The 22,546-nt window shown below is 40.8% G+C and overlaps 1 protein-coding gene across 4 annotated transcripts in view; it reads right to left on the bottom strand.

The window, feature by feature from the left end:
• Positions 1-3,089: 3,089 nt before the first annotated feature.
• SUGCT (succinyl-CoA:glutarate-CoA transferase) overlaps positions 3,090-22,546 on the bottom strand; it is a 701,020-nt gene continuing 681,563 nt past the window's right edge. For 3 of the 4 annotated variants that reach the window (XM_084796224.1, XM_084796223.1, XM_084796225.1), the window contains one exon: positions 3,090-3,642. In XM_084796224.1, coding sequence (XP_084652350.1) covers positions 3,479-3,642 — 164 coding nt within the window. In that variant the 3' untranslated portion in view covers positions 3,090-3,478. The remainder of the gene's footprint in view (positions 3,643-22,546) is intronic. The other variant, XM_084796226.1, reaches the window with a different exon arrangement.

The following is a 22,546-nucleotide window of genomic DNA, read 5'->3' as shown; positions in this document are numbered from 1 at the left end:
CAGGGAAAGAGAAGAGGAGGCAGGGTGGGCATGTGGGGTATGGGAGCATTGTGTATCTTGCTGGAAGGTTATGGGGATCCCTTCGTCCTGTCTGACAGACAGGAAGGCCAGGGAGAGGACAAGGCACCATCCATTCTCCTGAAAGCCATTGGACTAAAGTGATTACTCATGACCTGAAACTTAAAAACAGGAAAAACAGAGGACAAGCCCCTCGCTAGTACTGGCCAGAATAGTCTGAGACCCACCACTCATAACTGCTGACTGTAGCACCAGAGAGTGCTGCATTCATGAGTCAATGACAGGGGAACATCATGAGGAGTAGCCAAAAATAGGGGTAAGGACAGTAGAGAATATATTCTTCCCTGACTACCTCCTTTGTCACTGAGGATTAAGGGTCAACAGCTCTGAGACGTCAAAGAGAGGGCCAGTCCCATGAGCTCTGCGACTGCTGTTCCTTCTCAGACTTTTCAAGGCAATTGTGTAGATAACAGGCCCTGAAGATAAAGGCCGCTCTAAGCCTTCATCAGCAAGGCTCACATCTATGTAGCTTTTAATGATCTGCTTTTGAACAACTAAGAACTAAGCCTGGGGCCTCACAAACGCTATGCTCGTGCTCCATCACCATGTTATGCCCTCAGTCCACACAGATTTAAAGTTGGCAGCTTGCCAAAGGTAAAACACAAGTCAGAGGTGCGCTGTCAAACTGAAGTGATACGTGAATGGGCACAAATTTCTGTAAGAAGATTTAAAAGTAGAACTTAGAAAATCTTCACATAGAAGTCCTAGGACAGAACCGTATCTGCGAATAGAGGTCTAAGGCCACAATGTCAAACAGTCAATGTAAGGCCTCCTGTGTCCAGTCATGGGTGTTTCAAACACAAGATCGGATGAAGTAACTACAGTACTCATACAAAACTCATCAGTGTTTGTTTTCATCTCTACTAAAAGAACATTCAGCATATCAGGCTATTTACCAGGAAAAAAAATTACATCGATTAATAAAAAAATTGTGCTAGAAAATCTTTCAAAAAAAAAAAGTCCATTTGCTTATGGACATGCCTCCAATTCCATAACAATTAACCCCCAGATTTTCAAGGAGTCTTTGAAGCCAACCACAGATATAACCTTGCAGAAGGCAGGCCTTGACACGAAGTGAACCTGAGCATATGGTACCTTAGTAGTGTGTTATTTTGGGGACTATGTAAGATAACCAGCTCTGATAATTAAAACAGCACATTTGTTTATGAGCATAATTTGATCTGGGGCATATTGCTAGAAATTTTAGTAGGCACAATGTTTCTTTCAGGACTGACAATCAATGTGAACTGGAAGCACAGCCTCAACTTTCTTTTTAACCAGTGGGGTAATGTTTCCTGTTGGGTGAGTGACCAGAAACCCCAAGTTCTGATGGGTCATCTGAGCGGTGAAAGGGGAGTCAGGCATGAGCGATGCTTCAGTGGTGGCCCTACCATATTAGAAGACTTCAGCGTTTATTGACCCGGAAGTTTAGGAGGCTCAAATGTTCCAGCCCTATGAATGGCAGACTCCTCCTACATACGGGCATTCATATACTGCTGTTCAATAAGGAATATTTGCATTTCGAGATTTTATGTTTTACTAGGGGAAAACGATGCATCTGGCTTTTAAGATATGTGGTTTTATCAGTTCTGTCCCCCAACCTTGTCCTGATTTCCAAATGAATCATATAACTATAAAGATAGTTTCTTTAAGTGTCTGTCTTGGAGCCGGAACAATGGTTTAAAGGTTATGGACACTTACTGTTTTTGCATAAGGCCGAAGTTCAATTTCTAAACTACACGGTAGCTTACAATCACCTGTAACTCTGGTTTATAGGGATCCAATGTTATCTTCTGACCTCTGCAGGCAATATATAGGCACATGTTATGCATGCGCGCGCGCGCGCGCACACACACACACACACATACACACACACACACACACACACACACACACACACACACACACGTGCCTGGTTTGTTCTGAACAGAACCATATATGTCTCTATAAACTAGGAACGGACTCGAGGGACTACAGAAGGCACCAGATGACTCCATTATGACACAATTCTGACTGCTGGAGTAATAGCAAGAGTTCTATAGAGTACAACGTGATGAACAGTGACGTTGGGGTTGGAGTGGGTCTCAAAAATTAGGATATTTTCCCCTGAAAAGTCTCTAGAGAGACTTATTATCTGACATCCTTGATTCTAGAGATACGAGACCTTACAATATGGGTGACTCAAACCATCCCAAATGAAAAGTGAAAATCTTCAACTTAGCTTCCAATTACTACAGAAATATAATAGTATTGCTCTATAGTATGTGTGCGCATGGGCCATGAGTGGAGCTGACCAAGAGGCACCTGACGCCCTGGTCTACACCTGTCCTATGCAGTCTTTTGTGGAAATTAATTCTAAAATATATACCCTGACCACTTTTTTTAACTTCGGGGAAGCTTTTGCTATACTTTGAACTCACTGACAAATCAAGATACCAAAATATGATATGTCTTTTACAGGATCTTCAAATTACAAGGAAATATTTCCTATCCTTTTCCCATTTGGTATTCTTTACACTTTCACACGTGAGGAATCACCTCACATCTCTTTCAAGTGTGTTGGGCTTGGCTATGCCTCAAAATAAGGTAGCAAGAGGAGAAACACTGTGCTCTCCCATATCCACAAATACTAACACCCTGGATGAACAAGTGGGAATTCCTATTCCACTGCACATCACAGTATCACCAGGGCAATACAACACAAAGCAAATATTTACTCTTTACGGGCAGAGTGGAGCTCAGTCTTACAACAGACATCACAAAGTCCACGGTTTAAATTACAGACTAGCAAAGGGTTTGTGGGCTTGAAATTAAGTTATACTGTTTAAAATCAATCACAGAGACTGTCACTCTGCTTTCTGCTTTTACTTCCTAACAAAGATTTAAATGAGGATTTATGTACAAGTAGAAATGTCAAGAGTTCTGCTTTTTATCAGGCTTGTGTGGGTGCGACAGGCAAGCATTTTAGGGCATTAAGGCAATTAGAATAAAGAGGGCTTTTTCCAGAAAAAAATATTTTAATGTTTTGTTTTATTTTCAATTGCCAAATCAAAACTACAGTTTATAATTTGATGTTTCCATACATGTGTACATTGTGGAGAAATCAAACCAGGACAACATTCCATCACTAAATATTCATCACTTCCTTTGGATGAAAATATTAGAATTAATCAAAGTCTAAAAATCAACAGTTCAAGTATTTTCTAGAGGAAAAAAGTCAAAATAATAGGTTTTTTAGATGGCCACTAGACTTTAATTCTGAAGTTACCCGAGAGATGCTGGGCAGAAAATCTGCTGTTCTTCTCTCACTTTGCTTTGCAGTAGGATGGAGACTGAGGAAGGGCATGCACAGAGCATTATCTGGGCTGCCAGGTCCAGTCTTCTGCTGCCATCATTCTGGTCACTCGGTTTCCTGCTGTTCTATCACACCAGAGCTGAGTAGCTCCCCAATAGCCCCATCATCATATCTGAGGACCTCTTTCAGGACTTGCCTTGTGTGCTGTCCCAGCAGGGGAGGAGGCTTTGCCTCTGACATCTTGAACTTGCTGTATCTCACAGCTGGACCTGTCAAGGGAAGGGAATGAGAAAGCCTGTTAATGACTGACCCTGGGAAGTTAATTAGGCAAGTAATGGAGTGTTTTCAAAGGACTCCAAGATGTTCTATGCTACTTTATGCCCTTGCCCATGCGCCATATTTTTGTTTTCTTTTGGCATGGAGGAGGCTGGGCTTTCTTGACATTTTGGTTGGTTGCCTAATCTTTAATGTTGGAGCCATCTCTCCAGTACCTACATAGCTTTTCTTGACCCAAGTTCATCCAAATGTGTAGTGACTTTCCAGCATCCAGTGGGCTGCATATCTCTGTCTGATGTGCTCACAAGCTGCCCCTCCTAAAACAGACACCTGCTGGGGTAGAACATTCACCTGAAAAAAACTGTTGGCTCAAGAGCACAGTCACCACAGAGTGTGGCCTGTGTGCCTTTGCAGCTAATAGCCTGTCCCAAAATGAAGGTAACTCCGAGTTCTGCCATTCACTGCCTATAGTACAGTTCTAAAGTTCAGTTTAATGTATATCAAACCCTGACTCAGACTCTTACCCTTGGTCTTTATTGGTACAAGAGGCTATGTGATGAAGCTTCCCCTCAGGAGACTTGTGCTAGGGCTTTGAGATTTATACATTTGAACAGAACCATCTTGGACAAATTACTTACTCTCTCCTAGCTGTGCATTCCACAACTGTAATATAATAATGTTTGCCACACAGACTTGAGGTAAGGATTTAATTGAGACAACAGACAAAAACACTAAGTAAGCATTCTATAACCCATAATAACACACAAAGCTTGCTGGCTATTGTTTATGAAAGCCATTACTTCTCTCCTGAATCTTGCAGTTTACAGGGATGAAGATATTTATTGTCAGCTATTTGACAGAACTGAGTCATTGTAAACAGAGGAATTCTAGCAATACTTTCAAAAATGATTACAATGGATTTTACTGTTCCCCTTCTTCACATAACTGCAATAAAGCCTGGAAAGGTTTGGCACAGGCCACATGGCTAATGATGGCATGAGTGTGCACTGTAGCCACAGAAATGGTCTCATTAAAAGTCGTGTGCTCCGTTCAGCAAACTGGCTGGGTACAAAATTAACTCAAAAAAATCAGTAGCCTTCCTATATACAAATGACAATCATACAGAGGAAGAAATTAGGAAATCTACACCCTTCACATTAGCCACAAGCAAGTTAAAATATCTAGGAGTAACTCTAACCAAACAAGTGAAAGACTTGTTTGAAAAAAACTTTAAGTCCCTAAAGAAAGAGATTGAAGGTGACTTGAGAAGATGGAGGGATCTCCCCTGTTCATGGATCGGGAGAATCAACATAGTAAAAATGGCCATTTTACCAAAAGCAATTTACAGATTCAATGCAATCCCTATCAAAATATCTACACAATTTTTTAAAGACATTGAAAGGTCAATTCTCAACTTTATATGGAAAAACAAAAAACCCAGAATAGCTAAAACAATCTTATACAATAAAAGATCCTCAGGAGGAATCTCCATACCTGATCTCAAGCTGTACTATAGAGCAATAGTACTTAAAACAGCATGGTACTGGCACAACAATAGGCTGGTTGATCAATGGAATCGAATTGAAGACCCAGATATGAATCCGCACACATATAGTCACCTGATTTTTGACAAAGAAGCCACATCTATTCAATGGAAAAAGGATAGCATCTTCAACAAATGGTGCTGGTCTAACTGGATTTCTACATGTAGAAAAATGCAATTGGACCCATACTTGTCACCATGCACAAAACTCAAGTCCAAATGGATTAAAGACCTCAATATAAAACCAGAGACACTAAATCAGTTAGAAGAAAAAGTGGGGAAGAGCCTGGAACACATCGGCACAGGAGACAACTTCCTGAACAGAACACCAACAGCCCAGGCCTTAACATCAACAATTAATAAATGGGACCTCATGAGGCTGAGAAGCTTCTGTAAGGCAGGAGACACTGTCAAAAGAACAAAGCAACAGCCCACAAACTGGGAAAAGATCTTCACCAACCCTGCATCTGACAAAGGTCTAATATCCAAACTTTATAAAGAACTCAAGAAATTAAATGCCACCAAACCAAATAACCCAATTGAGAAATGGGGCATGGAACTAAACAGAGAATTCTCAACAGAGGAATATCAAATGGCTGAGACACACTTAAAGAAATGCTCAACATCTCTAATCATCAGAGAAATGCAAATCAAAACAACTCTGAGATTCCATCTTACACCCATCAGAATGGCTAAAATCAAACATTCAAGTGACAACACATGCTGGCGAGGATGTGGAGAGAGAGGAACACTCCTTCATTGCTGGTGGGAATGCAAACTAGTACAACCACTTTGGAAATCTATCTGGTGCTATCTCAGAAAAATGGGAATAGGGCTTCCTCAAGACCCAGCTATTCCACTCCTAGGAGTATACCCAGAAGATGCTCCAGCACACAACAAGAAAATTTGCTCAACCATGTTCATAGCAGCCTTATTCATAATCGCCAGAACATGGAAACAGCCTAAGTGCCCCTCAGTAGAAGAATGGATAAAGAAACTGTGGTACATATACACTATGGAATACTACTCAGCTATTAAAAACAAGGATTTTCCAAAATTTGGGGACAAATGGATTGAACTAGAAATGATCATAATGAGTGAGCTAACCCAGAAGCAGAAAGAGTCAAATGGTATATACTCACTTATTACCGGACACTAGCCCAAGGGACAGGTCCCATGAAAGTCTGCACCTACTAGGAAATGGGGATAGAGGTGAGGACATCCTATTGAGACTCTAGATGCGGAAAATATAGAGGATAGGCAAGTAGGGGGACCCAGAGGGTCCTAGAAACCTACAAGAAGAACATTATGATGGCTAGATCTAAGCCCAGGGATTCTGCTTGATCTAAGGCACCATCCATGGACAAAACGGGCAGTCATCATTAAACCCCTACCCAGATCTAGCCAAGGGACAGAACATTCTCCACAGCTAAGTGGAGACTGGGGACTGACTTTCACAGGATCTCTGGTGCCCCATATTTGGCCATGTCCCTTTGTTGGGGAGGCCCAATGGCACTCGGAGGAAGGATAGCGGTCTACCAAGAAAAGACTTGATACCTTAGTACCATATTCAGGGGGAGGAGGTCCCCCACAGCCACCGTCATAGGGAAGGGGGATTGGGGTGAAAGTGGGAGGGAGGGAGGAATGGGAGGATGCATGGGATGGGATAGAAAATGAGATGTAATAGGAATTATTTTTAATTTTCAATAAAAATGTGTTATTATTAAAAAAAAAAGTCGTGTGCTCACTTTTCCTAATAGGATGCTTTCTGCTCCTCAATAGTCAAGCTTAGCATCTGGGAATGTGTTTCAACAAAATTTATCTTTGTTTACTCATTCTACATAGACTATATTTTATATCTCAAGGGATTGGGCTTCAGGATTACAAATTAAATAATTGTCCAAGAAGGAATTTATAAAGCAGCACATATTCATCACTTTTTAAAAAATTTTAATTTATTATAAATCATTCAGATTACATTGCAATTGTTATCTCCTCAATTGTATCTTCCCGTTCCCACCCTTCCTCCCTCTTGTGACTTACACCCCTCCCCTAGACCTCTGACAGAAAGAGACCCCCACCATATGACCACAGCCTATCAGGTCTCAGCCAGATAGGATAGCCTGCTTCCCCTTCCTCTGTATGCCCACCAGGCCTTATCGGTTGAGAATTTAGTTGAAGATTCTAGCACAAAAGCACAACTAACTATCCATAAATCCTTGACTAAAAGCTGGTCTTCATGCTTTGAGAAAGGTCATCTTTTATAACAGTGCTATGCATCTTTCTGAGGGACACACATGGAATAATGAAAGAAGAAAGGGGGATCCACCGAGCCAATCATGTCAGCCAAATCAACCATGGAGGTCAATGGGATAATAGATCAATAGATCAAAGCTAGGTCACCCTGATCCTGTATTTCAATGTCTTAATTTTTCCTAATCTCTCTATCACCTCTCCTCTCCTCCCCTCCCCTCCCCTCTCCTCTCCTCTCCTTTCTTTTCTTCTCTCTCTCTCTCTCTCTCTCTCTCTCTCTCTCTCTCTCTCTCTCTCTCTCTCTCTCCCTCCCTCTCCCTCTCCCTCTCTCTCAGAGTTGTAACTGAGCACATGGCTCTAGGCATGGCAAGCAAGCACTCTGTCACTGAGCTGCATCCTTGTTCCTCTGTATCTTGATTTGAGACCTTCACAAGAACAAATCAACCCAAACAAGCATAGCTAACAGAATGTCCTTCAGTACAACAGAAAAGTCTTTTGGAAAATTGTATTAATAACAACAACACTTACTTTCATACCATTTGACAAAGACCGCATCCAGACGTGGCCTAACACTGCCACATTCAGTATTTTACTACCACATGCCTCCTCTATAGACCAAGGACAGCCTATGACTGATGCTTAAAGTTGTCTTTTCTCTGAAGTTTAGCAGAGTTCATTTCCTTCTCACATTTTCTTGGAATGCACCATACAGGAGGGTTTTGTCAGGGCTGGTTCCCGCCCAGTAAGGGAGGACACAAACATATTACACATTGGGAGACCGAGAAGAGATGAATGACAATTATGCTGCTTTACTATGACAGAGTCTTTGATCTTAAAATCAGTGGTTATGAGAGGGCCAGACTGCGACTGGAAACAGGACTGAAGGCAGAAGGGTTGGATGTCGCCATGTCAAATAGCTGACCTCATTCAGATCTGCTTGTACAAGCTCTGTAAAAGTAGAGGCTGCCAGTATTTAACTACAAACAAAATATCAACCAGCTATTTAAAAAAAATAGTTCAAAAAGGATTCTCAGGGAATACTACAAGCCATTCTCTGAATGCTGGCCTCCTATGAAACCCTCCTCACTACTAGGTTTGAGGATCCCCATGGTCCTAGCTGTGTCCCACTCACCCTTAAAATTAAGTATTTACAGATGAACTGCCCTGACTCGGGAATTATTGCTCATGTTAGATTCAGAAGGAGTAAAAAATACCTCACCCAGAAAAAAGCCAGTGCTGTGTATATGGACCTTCATTCTTTATTGAGCCAAAAATCACCAGAAGTATGGAGACCACACAGAACAGAAAAGAAAAAACACTGGAACGATCAGAGATGAGTTAAAATAAATCAAAATGAAAATGCTATGCATAGGATATTTAATGCACACAATTTTTAAATGTTATATTCTAAATTAGAAATTTAGAAAATAAGTAAAAGATATTTCTAAGCATTTAAAGAAAAAAGTAAAAATAGACTTTTCAAAAATGTGATAGAGAAGCCAAGAGGATTTTTGTTGATGGTGTTTTTTTTTCTTTTTCTTTTTCTTTTTTTTTCTTTTTCTTTTTCTTTTTTGCTTTGTTGAGACAGAGTTTCTCTGTGTAGCCTTGGCTGTCCCGGACTCACTTCATAGACCAGGCTGGCCTTGAACTCACAGAGATCCACCTGCCTCTGCCTCCCAAGTGCTGGGATTCCAGGCGTGTGCCACCACACCTGGCCCTGAGAAGTCAAGAGTTCTTAGAGAACAGACAAGAATCTCAGAAGGAAGTAAAAGAATGTGGATGGTGAAAATTTCTACACCAAATACTACCAGGAAATGGAAAGAAGGTGAATTATCAGATTTAGTCAACAGAAAACACAGCATAATGAATGAAGGAAAGATGTATACATTGACATTTCACATGAAATATTACAAGACAGCATCACAGACAACAGAGGCTCTTCCTGGGATGTAGTGGGGTGAACAAGCTCTGGCTAACTGAGAACAGCACTTGTGGATTGATGCCACAAATATCCATTTGAGTAGCCACCATTAACCTTTACACTTTATTTCATAGATTTTAGAATAATACATCACATTGTTTGGTTAGTTGCCTGTACCCCTGATGGATGTTGGAGGAATATCGGCTGTGTTTGCTAGTGGGCCTTCATTGTTTTCCATGGCTCCTAAAAAATAAGTGGCGATAGGCCTCTTTTCTTTGATACTCATGACTGTGGACAGTGCTTTTGATTTCCTATGTCCCCAGATCCCTTTGTTTATAAGTATAGACTATTGCAGCCTACATTTTACAGGTGAGAAAACTGCAGCTTTATGCAAAGTAGTTTTCTAGGGTTACCCAGTATTACAACCAGGATAAGAATCAGGATAAGAATTCTAGTCTTAACAGACAAAATCTTAGCATAGTGAAGAAGTGGACACAAAGTCCTATCTCTACTCAAGATGCTGTTTATGATTGGTACCTGCTGGCAAAGGGAAATCCAGTTTTCTCAGTGGAGTGGCACTGAGTATATTAACTATACTCCATGTCCAAGAGTAGTTGGCCAATACAAAATGGAGTCCATGTTTTTTTTCTTCTTCTTGTTGTTTTAATTTTATTGTTTTGTTTGTTTAACTTATTGAATTTTGTTATTGTTTTCTTCAGTTTTTATTTTGACAGAGGGCAAGAGAACATGAGCTTTGGTTGGTAGGGAGATGGGGAAGATCTGGAAAGAGCTGGGGATGGAAAAATAATAGTATCAAAATATATAAAAATGAATAATAATAAAAAAATCTCTAATCTTTAGACTTCATGGTCTATGTCCTCTCAAAAAATTATTTAACCAATATCTGCTAACAATTACATATGTTTGAGTAGATACAATTTATATCATACTAATCAATGGTAGCAATATGGCCCAATGTTTTGTCAAGTATTTCCTCATTATGCCCCATTCCTCCCTTTTAGAATGGTAATGTCTATTTTATGTCATTATGTGTTTGAAGTATATAATTTGCTTTTAGATTTTATAGGGAACAGCCAGGCATGGTGGCACATGCCTTTAATCCTAGCACCTGGGAGTCAGAGACAGATGGATCTCTGTGAATTCAAGGCCAGCTTAGCCTACAAAGTGAGTCCAGCATAGTCAAGATAACACAGAGAAACCCTGTCTCAAAATAAATTGGGGCTGGAGAGATGGTTCAGTGATTAAGAGCTCTGTCTGCTCGTCCAGAGGCCCTGAGCTCAATTCCCGGCAACCACATGGTGGCTTACAACCACCTACAATGTGATCAGATGCCCTCTTTTGGTGTGCAGGCATACATGCAGATAGAGCAGTCATATACATAAAAATAAATATTAAAAAAATTAAATGTGCCCCTGGAGGGGGAGACCTGGTGGCACTCAGAGGAAGGACAGCAGGTTACCAAGAAGAGACTTGATACCCTATGAACATATACAGAGGGAGGTAATCCCCCTCAGGAACAGTCATAAGGGAGGGAAATAAGGGGAAAATGGGAGGGAGGGAAGAATGGGAGGATACAAGGGATGGGATAACCATTGAGATGTAACAAGAATAAATTAATAAAGGGGGAAAAAAAGAAAAAAATTAAATGTGCTTGCTTCAGCAGTACATATGCTAAAATTGAAATGACACAGAGAAGATTTTATAAGGAGCTAAAATTAAGACATTGCCTGGAATCTCAAAAAAAAAAAAAAAAAAAAAAAAAAAAAAAAGAAAGAGTGATTTGGGGACTTAAAAAGTGTTGTGGTTGTGAAGGACTGTGGAGATTTTGGAAGATGGATTAAAAGCATTTTACATTATTATGTTGCCACAAGACTATAGGGACCAAGGGCTGGAGTGTGGTGGTTCGAATGCGATTTCCCTCATCGTCCGAGACATTTGAATACTTGGACCCCAGTTGGCAGTGGCACTGTGTGGGTAGGCTTAGGATGTGTGGCCATGCTGGAGAAAGGGTGTCACTGGAGTCTGGCGAGATCATAGGCCTGTGCCAGTTCCAGTTGTCTGTCTTTGCTGGGTGCTCGCAGGCGACGGCGTGAACCCTCAATTTTCCCCTTCTGCTCACGTGCCTTCGCTCCACCATCATGGACTCCAACTTTCTGGAACCACAACTGTAAACAAGCTGTTCTGTGTGTAGCTAGCCTTGGTCCTAGTATTGTATCCCAGCAATTAGAAAAGTAACCAGTGCACACAGTTAGGGGGAAAAGATGGAAGGGAAATCCTGTGCACCTAAAAAGAACAACTGCCATAGTCACTTTCCAGGTCAGGAGATGAATGCATGGGTAAGTTTTACAAATAAGAAGTCATGGATTCTCTTGGATATACCAAGTTTGGGTACCTTTGAGACAACCCAAGATTAAGTCTTTACACCTTTTAGCTTTCTAAATCTCAAATTCAGGGATGAATTGGCCAGTACCTATATAGTAGTCACTTGCCATTAAAATGTCTTCATTTCAAAGCAATATAAGCAATTGTATTTACTCAACACCTATGATGCTGAGGTTTCCACAACCCGTTAACACGCAAAGAGCAACAGACTGTGAAGCGCCCAGTCGCAATTGATGCATCTACAACACAACTTCTACTTAAGGCTCAGGGAATACAACGAAAGGAGAGGCAGGAAGATTGTAAGAGCCTGAGGAACAGGAAGTCTGCCGCAAGACTGTATCTCCTAAGCATTACAGGGAAGCTACGTCCAAGAAACTTTAACAGCATGTCTACTTTAACAAGACCTGAACAATGATACCATCAGTGTACACACTAATGTGTAAGGGAGGAAGCTCATGGTCCTAGCTGTACACAAAGAGCTACAAGCAACGAGTGACTGCTGAGGGCAAGAGAATTAGTCTCCCCCAGGGATGAACCCCTAACTGGTTATCCAATACTAGTGGAAACATAGACATTCAAGAAACACTAAGAGAGCACAGCAGTTTGTATGTGCATAAACATGATTAAAGAAAAAAAAGGCCATAGATATGAATGGGAACAAAGCGAGGGGGTTCCTGGGAGGAGAGGGTGTGGATACATTTAAACTATAAATTCAGTTAGATTTAATTTTAAAAACTGCAAAACCCCTCCAAAACCTAAGTTGTATCTGTAGCCTTTTCTCTACTGTCGAAGCTCTTTATTATTTTTTTGGAAAGTTTTAAATGAAGTAAGTTTCTCTTATGACATTTTCAGGTATGCTTTGTTTTGGCTAATTTTCTTCTTTACCCCCTATCTCCCTGCCCCCTCCCCAATAAACTATCCTATTCCCAATATTGCCCTTTTCAATTTCATTTAACATGTGCATGATAACATCCTTACCTTCCCTGCTTTCTTTTTTTAAAACAAGGTTTCTCTGTGTGGCCTTGGCTGTCTTGGAACATACTCTGTAGACTAGGATGGCCTAGAATTCAGGGATCCACCTGCCTTTGCCTCCCGAGTGCTTGGATTAAAGGCATGCTATTAAAAGCAAGGAAATCTTGTTGAAATTTGCAAACAAATGTATGGAACTAGAAAAGATCATCTGGAGTGAGGTAACCCAGACTCAGAAAGACATGCAGGGCATATCCACTTATAAGTGGATATTAGCCCAACATAGGTGTCCTCTGAGAGATTCCACCCAGCAGGGGATCGGGACAGATGCTGGGGCTCACAGCCAGACTCTAGGCAGAGAGCTGAGAGTTGTCTGGAAGAGTGGAGGATGGAGGACCCAGAGGGGTCCAGAGCCCCACAGGGAGCCCCTCAAGGATGGCAGATCTGGACCCAGGGCAGCCTGCACAAACTCATGCACCAACCAAGGACAATGCATCCAGAGAACTTAGAACCCCTGTTCATATGTAGCAGATGGACAGGTCATTCTCCACATAGGGGTGCTGAGGGGTGAAGATTGCCTCTGACATGAACTCTGGTGCCTGAGGTTTTTGTCACTCCTCCTTGGAGGGACTGCCTTGCGGGCATACAGAGGAAGAGGATGCAGGCTATCCTGATGAGACCTTACAGGCTGCAGTCAGATGGTGGGAGAAGCCCTGCCCCTGCTCTGTCAGAAGTCTAGGGGAGGGGAATTGGGCGGAAGAGGGATGGGGGAAAGAATGGGAAGATACAAATAAATTATAATAAATAATAAATTAAAAATTAAAAACAAAAAGAAAACAGAGAACAGACAATCACAATGACCCACACAGCATAGATCCAACCTATCATTTTTTCCCTTTAGAGCGTAGGTCTTTGAGAACATGCCTTTCACTTCTTTAACAAGCATTAGCCATGTGCCACACACCATTCTATGTACTATATGTGTTTGCTCATTTGTTCCTTAGGACGAAGCCAGAACTCACTCTCACCACCTCGAGTTAGCAAAACGGAGAACGTGGGAGAAGCAGGGGAAGTCACCTGCTCAGGGCTGTAGACAGAGTGAGGAACAGAGCTCCAGGTTGTCTCACTCGCGAGCCCCAGCTCTCTGTCACTCAGACACGTCTCCTACATCTCTTTGTATAAGGGCAGCACAAAGGAGGGGGAAATTCTTTCAGCTCGACACTGAACTGAATCCAGGGTTCCTAAGTCAAGACTTGGCAAGGAAAGCTTCAGGGCTCGTTGTTCCATCAATCTATATTCTTCCATTTCCTGGATCAGGGTCTTATGATACCTTCATTTATTAATATCGCATCTTTTCAAATTAATTTGTCAATTGCTAGTGCTTCTACGTAGAAAGTCATAGAATCGCAACAGCATCGACACATAGCACTTTCTCCTATTTCTGTGAGGCAACGTGTTCCAATGCCCTTCTTTCCACTCATCCCAAAAGAAACGAGGCTTTCGTTGTGCTCTCTGGAAGTCTGTCTGGTTGGAGGCACACGGCGGCCAGTGCCTGGCACACTACAGAGAATTCCTCAGACTAGCCATGTGGAGTTTTCCATCTGTGGTTTGAGGCCCTTTAGTAACAGAGCCCTGGCTGTTTTGTCTCGCCCTCCTTTCAGAAAACATCCATAATTCTTAGGCTGAAAGGAGATCTACCCAATCTACGTGAGCATCCCAAGCTACCATTTATCCAAGCTCAAGCCACTTATCTGTAAGCCAGATCATCTTAATAATACAAACAGTTGCAGGAAACAGAGGTAGCCAAAAACATGTGGGAAACCATAATGAATATTCAAGTAACGGGAACATAATACCACATCGTCCTTAGGGAAGGGACTTGAACAGTCCCCTTTTCCAGAACTGCATGCACCTCCTGTCTTAATGATGCATTCCCAAAGCACTGAAACAGCCTCTTTCTCAACCTCACACTAAATGGCAGCTGATCAGCACCAAGGGTTAGGTAGTTAACATGGCAGGCGAGTGTGATCTCAGAGGCGTTGAGAGTAACTAGAACTGAAACCAAATATGCCTGGTTTTGTTGACTATTTTTTTCTTTTTAATTTCTTATATTGTATTAACTTTTCAAGAATATACAAAAGCAGACATCTGTCACATAATGTATGAAACATTATCTCAAAATGTTTTCATTTTGACGTCTTTGGCCCTTTGCTAAGATCCATGCTGTGGATAGTGAGCATTTAATCTTCAGGGCTTACCAGTGCAGTAAAAAGCCAAACTTCATTTTGCTAAAAATAATGATAGCTCAGTATAAAATATTTCACAACTTCCCCCTCAGTGCTTGAATTCATCATTATAACAATAACAGTATTTTTTTATATGGCGCCTCTCAGCCATAGCATCCAACTTGCCAAATGGGACCATACAGTTAGAACACATTAAACCCATTAGATGTGAGATAAAAACAGATAAGGCCATTTAAATGGCATGTAATCGTGGAGGAAGGCCGTAACAGAATAAATATGGCTTGGGACATCTTGAACCAAAGAACTCCAACTATGGCACTACTTATGGGGTCAGGCGTTCCAGAAACTCGAGGCAACGTGTGGGATGTGCCCCCAACTTGGCTAGGTCATTGTGCCTCTTGCAGTTCAGAGGTACTTAATGTCCCTTCTATCGTAGTGAATTTTGACTCTGTATGCTTGCAGGTGTCTGTGTGGAGGAACGTACTTGTGAGTGCAAGCGCCTGTGCAGCTCAGAAGCAACAGATGTCCTTGCAGCTGGAGGTATGGGTGGTTGGGAGCCACCCTGTGTGGGTACTGGGAACTGAACTTAGTGTTCTCGACCATTGAACCATTCTCTAGCACTTGACTCACTTTATTAACTCAATGCCACCATTCCAGTCTTATTTTCAGTTACGTCGATGGCTCTATGATAGAGCCATCAGTGTTCAACAAATTTCCAGCTTTCACATTTCAGAAATAGCTGCATTCTATGTTTTGACCCTTGTTCAGTTGGGCCAGACCATATGAGTTCCATTGCCTTATGCGTGAATGACACTGGTCTACTCCTCCTGGCCAGAACATACACTTGCTCATTGTGAGTTTGTTTGACCCACAGCGTCTCAGACAGCAGCTGCTTCAGCAACCCGAGGCTCTGTGAACTTGCAACGGACACTACCTGCAGCATGAGCAAGAACCGCAGCATGTCGAAAAACACTGTGTGCTCCACCCTGATTGTGATCTACGCCTCAATGTTGTGCAGAGACCTATTTGTTGCAATCAGAGAGACCTTCACTAAGCAACCTTTTAAAAAATAATTCAGTCCAGGCACTCAAAATACTTTGAAACTGCACGATGAGAGTTATTATTTATCAAAAACGTAACACATGTTAGGCATTTGGCAGAATGCTTTCCGTATATTACTGTGTCAGATGAACCAAATGACTTTAAAAGGTATGACTATAATGAAACCATTTCATCAAATAGGAACGTAATGTTAAGTGATGTTATCCGAAATCACACAGCTTATCAGCTAAAGAATTTCATTAGAACTTAGGCTGGCGAAATACAAAGTGTATGCTTGTTAGTACGAGGATGTACCTCCCCTTTGCATAATGTAGAAGAAAATCTGTTCTCATATCAGTGGCTGAATAAATACCACCGCTCTTTAGCAGATGGTGTTAAAAAGCAGTACTGTTTTATAAATACTTATACATTTCATGATTGCTAATCTATTAAGGCATTTATCTTTCATTTGAAAAAGGAATAAGGGAACTTGACAAATAAACAAAGATAGATACATCTTATTCCAATCCACTGAAATGTCATAGTAGATTATCCATTTCCTACTGGAAAAATATATGGCCCATAAGGAAATGCTATTCATGTTCATTAGTGAACAGGCTGTGTCACCTCCAAGAACATGACCCAAACTTCCTACTGAGGCTTCTGAAAAATGTCCTGCTGGAAGGAAGGCTGTCCGGAAAGCCTCCTCCCAACACTCATATTTGCTTCTAACCATTTCTCAGACTTCTGGAAGTGTTGAGAATGGCGAAGAAACACCTTGCTGACAATGAGCTTTTTGCCAAAACAAAGTTTTTTTTTCTTTCTTTGCCTTCTAAAATCCTAGTGTTCAATACAAGCTTCTTGGGTGCATTCCCAAGAGTTTGTTTGGTTAGACTTCACCATGGAAAACAAAATTGGTTCAGCTGAAGTCTGTAGCCAGAACATTTTCAGCTTCATAGACCTTCAAAGTAGTGACCTTCTCCTCACCTCCTCTGCCTCTGTGCTCCATTAAGGGAAATACCGGAAGATGTTTCCAGTCATAGGAGCCAGATTGCATTTCGATTCTGTTTAAGAAGAGGAACTGAGCAGAGCTGGAACAGGTGGCTCTTTGTGGCTCTTACCTCAAATGAGCTTTGGAACATTCTTCTGAAAATCTTTGAAAGTCTTTTGCAACTTAATAAATTTCTGGCCATCTTGGTTCCTTATTAAAGGAATCAACTTTTTGCCTACATCCTTTTCTCCTCTTTCCCAAGATTCTCTACAATCATACAAATCACGGATATAGTCTAAGAAGATTGGACCCAATGAGGCCCCAGTCATGGTATTGAAAAACTGAGTGTGTGTTCACTCTGAGCCAGAAGAGCTGACCTTACATTTCCATCTTCGTTGCCTATACAGGGCAGGTGCAGAGGTTTTAAGAGGTCCTTATTCTCCCATCTCAGCTGCAGCAAAACCACCCTCGCAGCAACTGCACCGGTGTATCTTTGAAAGATGCCAACTCCCAGCAGTCCCACCCATAAAATAGCTCCCCAACACATGTCTGATCTTTCCTGCCACCTACTTCCTTTGTCCACAGTATCCCACGACATGAAAACAAATTGTTCACCCTTTCCCCCTCAATCACTCCATCTGCTAAAGAGCACTAACTGTCCTGGGATGCACAACCTGAGATTCATCTCATCTGGGCAATTCCCAAGTCTATATTGTCTTCAAAGATACATTAAAGATGACATGATAGGGTAGCTTTCTTTTTGCTTGCAGCCCAAAGGAACATCTTCTCTTTTATTCCCCATAACCTTTGATCCACTTCTTCATGGTGCATCATTATTTCTAATGTTATTGTCTCTTTTCATTTTTATATCCTCCATAGTATTTACCATATGGTGCCATTTTCAGAACATAGCTGCCAAAAGAATGTGAAGAAGTCAAACAACCAAACCAAAATCTTCTGAGTTTCCAGATTTGGAAACAAGGCCACTCAAAATATTTAAAAAAAATCATTAGAGAGGAATCAAAGCTTGAAGACTGTTACATTTTGTACACATTTCCAAATCAAGTCATATTGATCCCTCTTGGTTTTGATATGTCATGTCCAGTCCATTTGATAATTCTATTTACTACCTTGAATGTATATACAGAATCCAAGCAACTTTTAAAACCGCCATCACCTTTTGTTTGAATTTGTGTGTGAGGGTTTCATGCCAGCTTTGTCTCAGTGCTTTCCCTCGCTCTATTTCAACAAGGAAGGGAGAATCATCCTTCAAATAATTTAATCCAATAATCTTATTCTTCTAGTCAAAGTCCCATGAAGTGTTTCCCATTTTATTTTTTAAGCGGTGGGCTATAGGCTCTACTTCACCCATCCAGCTTCCTTGGAGGCCACCATGATCTCTCTCTACTGTACTCTCCTCCCTTTGTGCAGCCACAGAGACCCCTTCTAAGTGTCTCTGCCCCACTGTCTGCTTTACATGGAACACTGCCCTTCCTGAAGTAGTCTTGAGTCACTCACTTCGGATCTTCTCAGCAGTTCTATCATAACCACTGCATGTCTCCCCTTGTTTCATTTCAGTGACAACTACTCTTAGAACAGGAACTTCGGGTTTATTGTTGCTCACATTTCTATACCACAGCCCATCGTAGTAGAGAAATCGTAGTGGCAAGGGGCTTCAAGGCCATAGTCACATAACACCCACAGTCAAGAATAGAGAGAAAGAAATGCATCCATATTTGCTTGCTTGCTCTCAGCTGCTTCTCTAACATTGCACATTTCAGGACCCTGTGATGGTGCCACAATAGTAGGCTGGGTCCTGTCTCAGCAATCAAAGAGATCAAGTCAATGCCCCAGTGACATGCCCACAGCACAACTGCCACTCTGGTCCACCACGTTTTAGCCTCTTCAGGCTGTGGTGCCTTCTTCTATTGTACTTTTAACACATCCACCATTTTTATCTGCTTTCTTTGGCTAGAACATCCACGGCATCACGGAGAGGAATCTTGGCCTGCTTTCCTTAAAAATTACTTTCTGAAAGACAGAGAATGAATGATTTAACTTAAGCTTTGAATAAATTTCTCTGGTGTCTAAAATGTGAAACTCAGTGTGTTGATAATTTCAGAGCCCAGGATTCTAGCAGAAACAATGCATGAAACATACTCAAAAGCAAGATGAAGTATTCTATTACAATGATTTCAAGTAGGACCATGCAATGTGTTTTTTCTCATTTCATTAGATTTATTCAACTGTACGATTTGTGTTTCTGCTACCCATCAGTGGGGATACATATCAGTGTTCAGAAGAGCAGGCATTCTACCAGCTGTTTGGGATTTTTGAGTGCAGACATTGATTTCATAGGTTCCAATAGGGAAAGGCTCTATTTTCTTTACACTTAGGTATCTGACTACCTTGCCTCCTCCCTAGTGGGACTCTTCACATTTTCTCAGTTTCTTCTTCTACCCCGTACAAAGCTGACTGTCTTTAACCCATACCAGCCAGGAAGGGATCATTTATACACTGAACTTAACTATTTTTGCCTGGCTGAGTAACTAGTAAATGATAGTAAGTAACTAAGAAAAAAAGATAATTATAAGTAAGTAGATGAAAAATGTGAAAGGAAATGAAATGAAGCCAAAGGCATGTTGTTAAATTAAAAGAAAATTTACTGTACCAGTATACAAAAAAATGGATTACAAACAGTGCAGCATCCTTGATCTGGGCTTAAGTTTACTCATTTTTAAGAGATCAAAATATTTTCTGTATGACCATAATTCAAACCATAGTTTGATCAGGAGTTTTTTTCTTTCTTTTTATTTTTATTTTTATTTTATTTTTAATTAATTTATTCTTGTTACATCTCAATGGTTATCCCATCCCTTGTATCCTCCCATTGATCATGAGTTTTTAAGAAGACAGCACAAGGATAAGCCTCAGGTAAGCAGATTCCATCAATATGTTCACATATTCTGAATGAAGAGTCCCAAATAGAATATGTTTTAATTCTTGGGGCTCAGTGCTCAGGTATTCACAGAATCAAAAAACAAGGCATTTCCTACAGAGTAGAGAGATAACTCTATCTGTAAAATGCTAAAATGCCTACTATACAGCCTGAGACCCTTAATTCAATTGGAAGCACCCATGTACAAAGCCTGTTGTGCACTTGGTATCCCAGTGCTGGGAGAGTGGAGACACGCAGGGCACTAGGACTCACTGGCCAGTCAGCTTGGCCTGATTGGTGGGCCCCAAGGCCTAGAAATATAACCTCCAAAATCAGGGATGACTCCTGAGGAAAACATCTGAGGTTGATTCCTGGACTCCACATGCACGTACACATAGACACAATAAATATGTAGATAGATAGGTAGATAGATAGATAGATAGATAGATAGATAGATAGATAGAAAAAGACTTGGTTCATATAACAATAAATTGTTTATGAACAAGCAAGCAGTTCTTGAAAAGTAATAAACCAGAGATGATTTGTCAAATATGTCAGCAGAAACTATTATTTGCAAACAGAATTAACTTTTAATTAACAAAGTAACAATTAAATAAGAAATATTCAAATTAGGTTCCCAATGAGACTACTTCTCACAAAAGAAAAATATCTACCCATTATAACAAAAATGAGTTATAAATTTAAGAGTACTCCTTGGATTATACTTTCTCTGAATGTTTTTGCACCTTATAATGAAAGGACATGCTACAAATTAGTTTCTGTAAGCATCTATAGAAAGAGCTGTTATTATAACTAAAAATCCCAAACAAATAGCATATATTTTTAAAAAATGACCATAATTTTATTTCCTATGAGGCAAAAACTCAAGTACACATAAGAAGGCCCTCTGCAGTGACGGATTGTCCAGTTTAGTGGTGTGACAGTGCAGTTATAGTCACGTCAACAGAAGACAGTCTAGAAAGTTCTGGGCATCTTCTTGGACAAATCTTAGAAGACAAAACTCTTCCCTCTTTAAATAAAAAGGGTTTGATGGTTGTCTTAGTTTGCTTGCTACTCCTGTGATCATCTTATTTGGGGTTACTATTGCTGTGATAGAATCATGGCCACAGGAATGTGGAGGGAAAGGGTTTATTTGGCCCACACTTCCACATCACTGTTCACTATTGAAGGAAGTCAGAGCCAGAGCTCAAGCAGGGCAGGAATCTGGAGGCAGGAGCTGATGCAGAGGCCATGGAGGGCTGCTGCTTACTGGCTTACCCCTCACTGCTTGTTCAGTTTGCGTTTTATATAGGACCCAAGACCACCAGCCCTGGGATGACACCACATACAGTGTGCTGGACTGTCCCCCATCAATCACAATTAAGAAAATGCTGTACAGGCTTTTCTACAGCCTGATCTTATGGCAGCATTTTATTAATTAAGGTTCTCTCCTCTCAGATTACTTTAGCTTGTGCCAAGTGCCAAGTTGATATAACTATGCACCACACATCATGATTAAAAAACATAACAAAAAACAACTTGAGGAGGAAAAGACTTATTTGGCTTAGACTATATAGTCATGAAGGGAAGTCTTGGTAGGAATGAAATGCAGAGACCTGGAGGCAGGAACTGAGGCAGAAGCCATGGAGAGGTGCTGCTTAATGCTTGCTTGTAGTGACTTGCTCAGTCGGCTTTCATATACTCACAAGCACCTGTGTAGAGAGGCACCAGCCACAGTGGCCTGTGCTCTTCCACATCAATCTCTGGCCTGTCTACAGCGCAATTGGATGGAGACACTTTCTCAGCTGAAGTTCCTTCTTCTCTGATGATTCTAGCTTATGTCAAGTTGACAGAAAAACTAAGGACCACAGTGGTTTTCTTTATTCTTTATTGTTGAAAACAGCTTACCCAAAGGAAAGTAGATGCCTCGTTGCCTTCAGTATTAACTAAAATGTAAATCAAAAGCTTTCTACATCAAATTTCCAATTTCCAGCTTGCCCAGACCAAAAGAGAAAAAGAAACTAAGCCAAAAAAATGTATATCCCAATACTTTCCAAATAGCAACTAAATAAAAACCTTGGCAATCGGACTTACCTGATTTTGTCTAAGACTGTCAAAAAATATTACTAAGATACAAAATTAAATGTAAACAAAATATTAAATAAACCATACAATACATTGTACTTCCAGATTTGGGAAAAACAGAATAACTCCATTCTTCTCAGAGCTTCCCTCTTATAGCTAAACACATTAGACAGGTACCAGGGCTTATGGAAATCCTTAGAGGTAAGCATAAAAGCCCCTAAAATATGAGCCAGAAGCATCTGCACACATTGAAAACAAATGCCAAGGCAGGCCTGTTCCTCTTATTCAGAACACCAGAAAAGGGGATACCAAAAAGACACACAAATCTTTTTGACAATATCTACTTTACTTGAGCCAAACATCAGTGGGAAAAAAAAATTCCACTTGCATGGCCAAGTAATTCCAGTTGGATCAAGAAGTCTGAATAATGTCTAGAGTTTCATAATATCCAAATATCTCATAATATCCTGAATACAATTAAAACTCCTTATTCAGAATAATCTCAAC

This window comes from Acomys minous, assembly GCF_964271855.1.
Source record: "Acomys minous genome assembly, chromosome: 9".
NCBI classification, from domain to species: Eukaryota; Metazoa; Chordata; class Mammalia; order Rodentia; family Muridae; genus Acomys; species Acomys minous.
The sequence above is the reverse complement of the archived record's forward strand: the minus strand, read 5'-3'. Positions and strand labels throughout refer to the sequence as shown.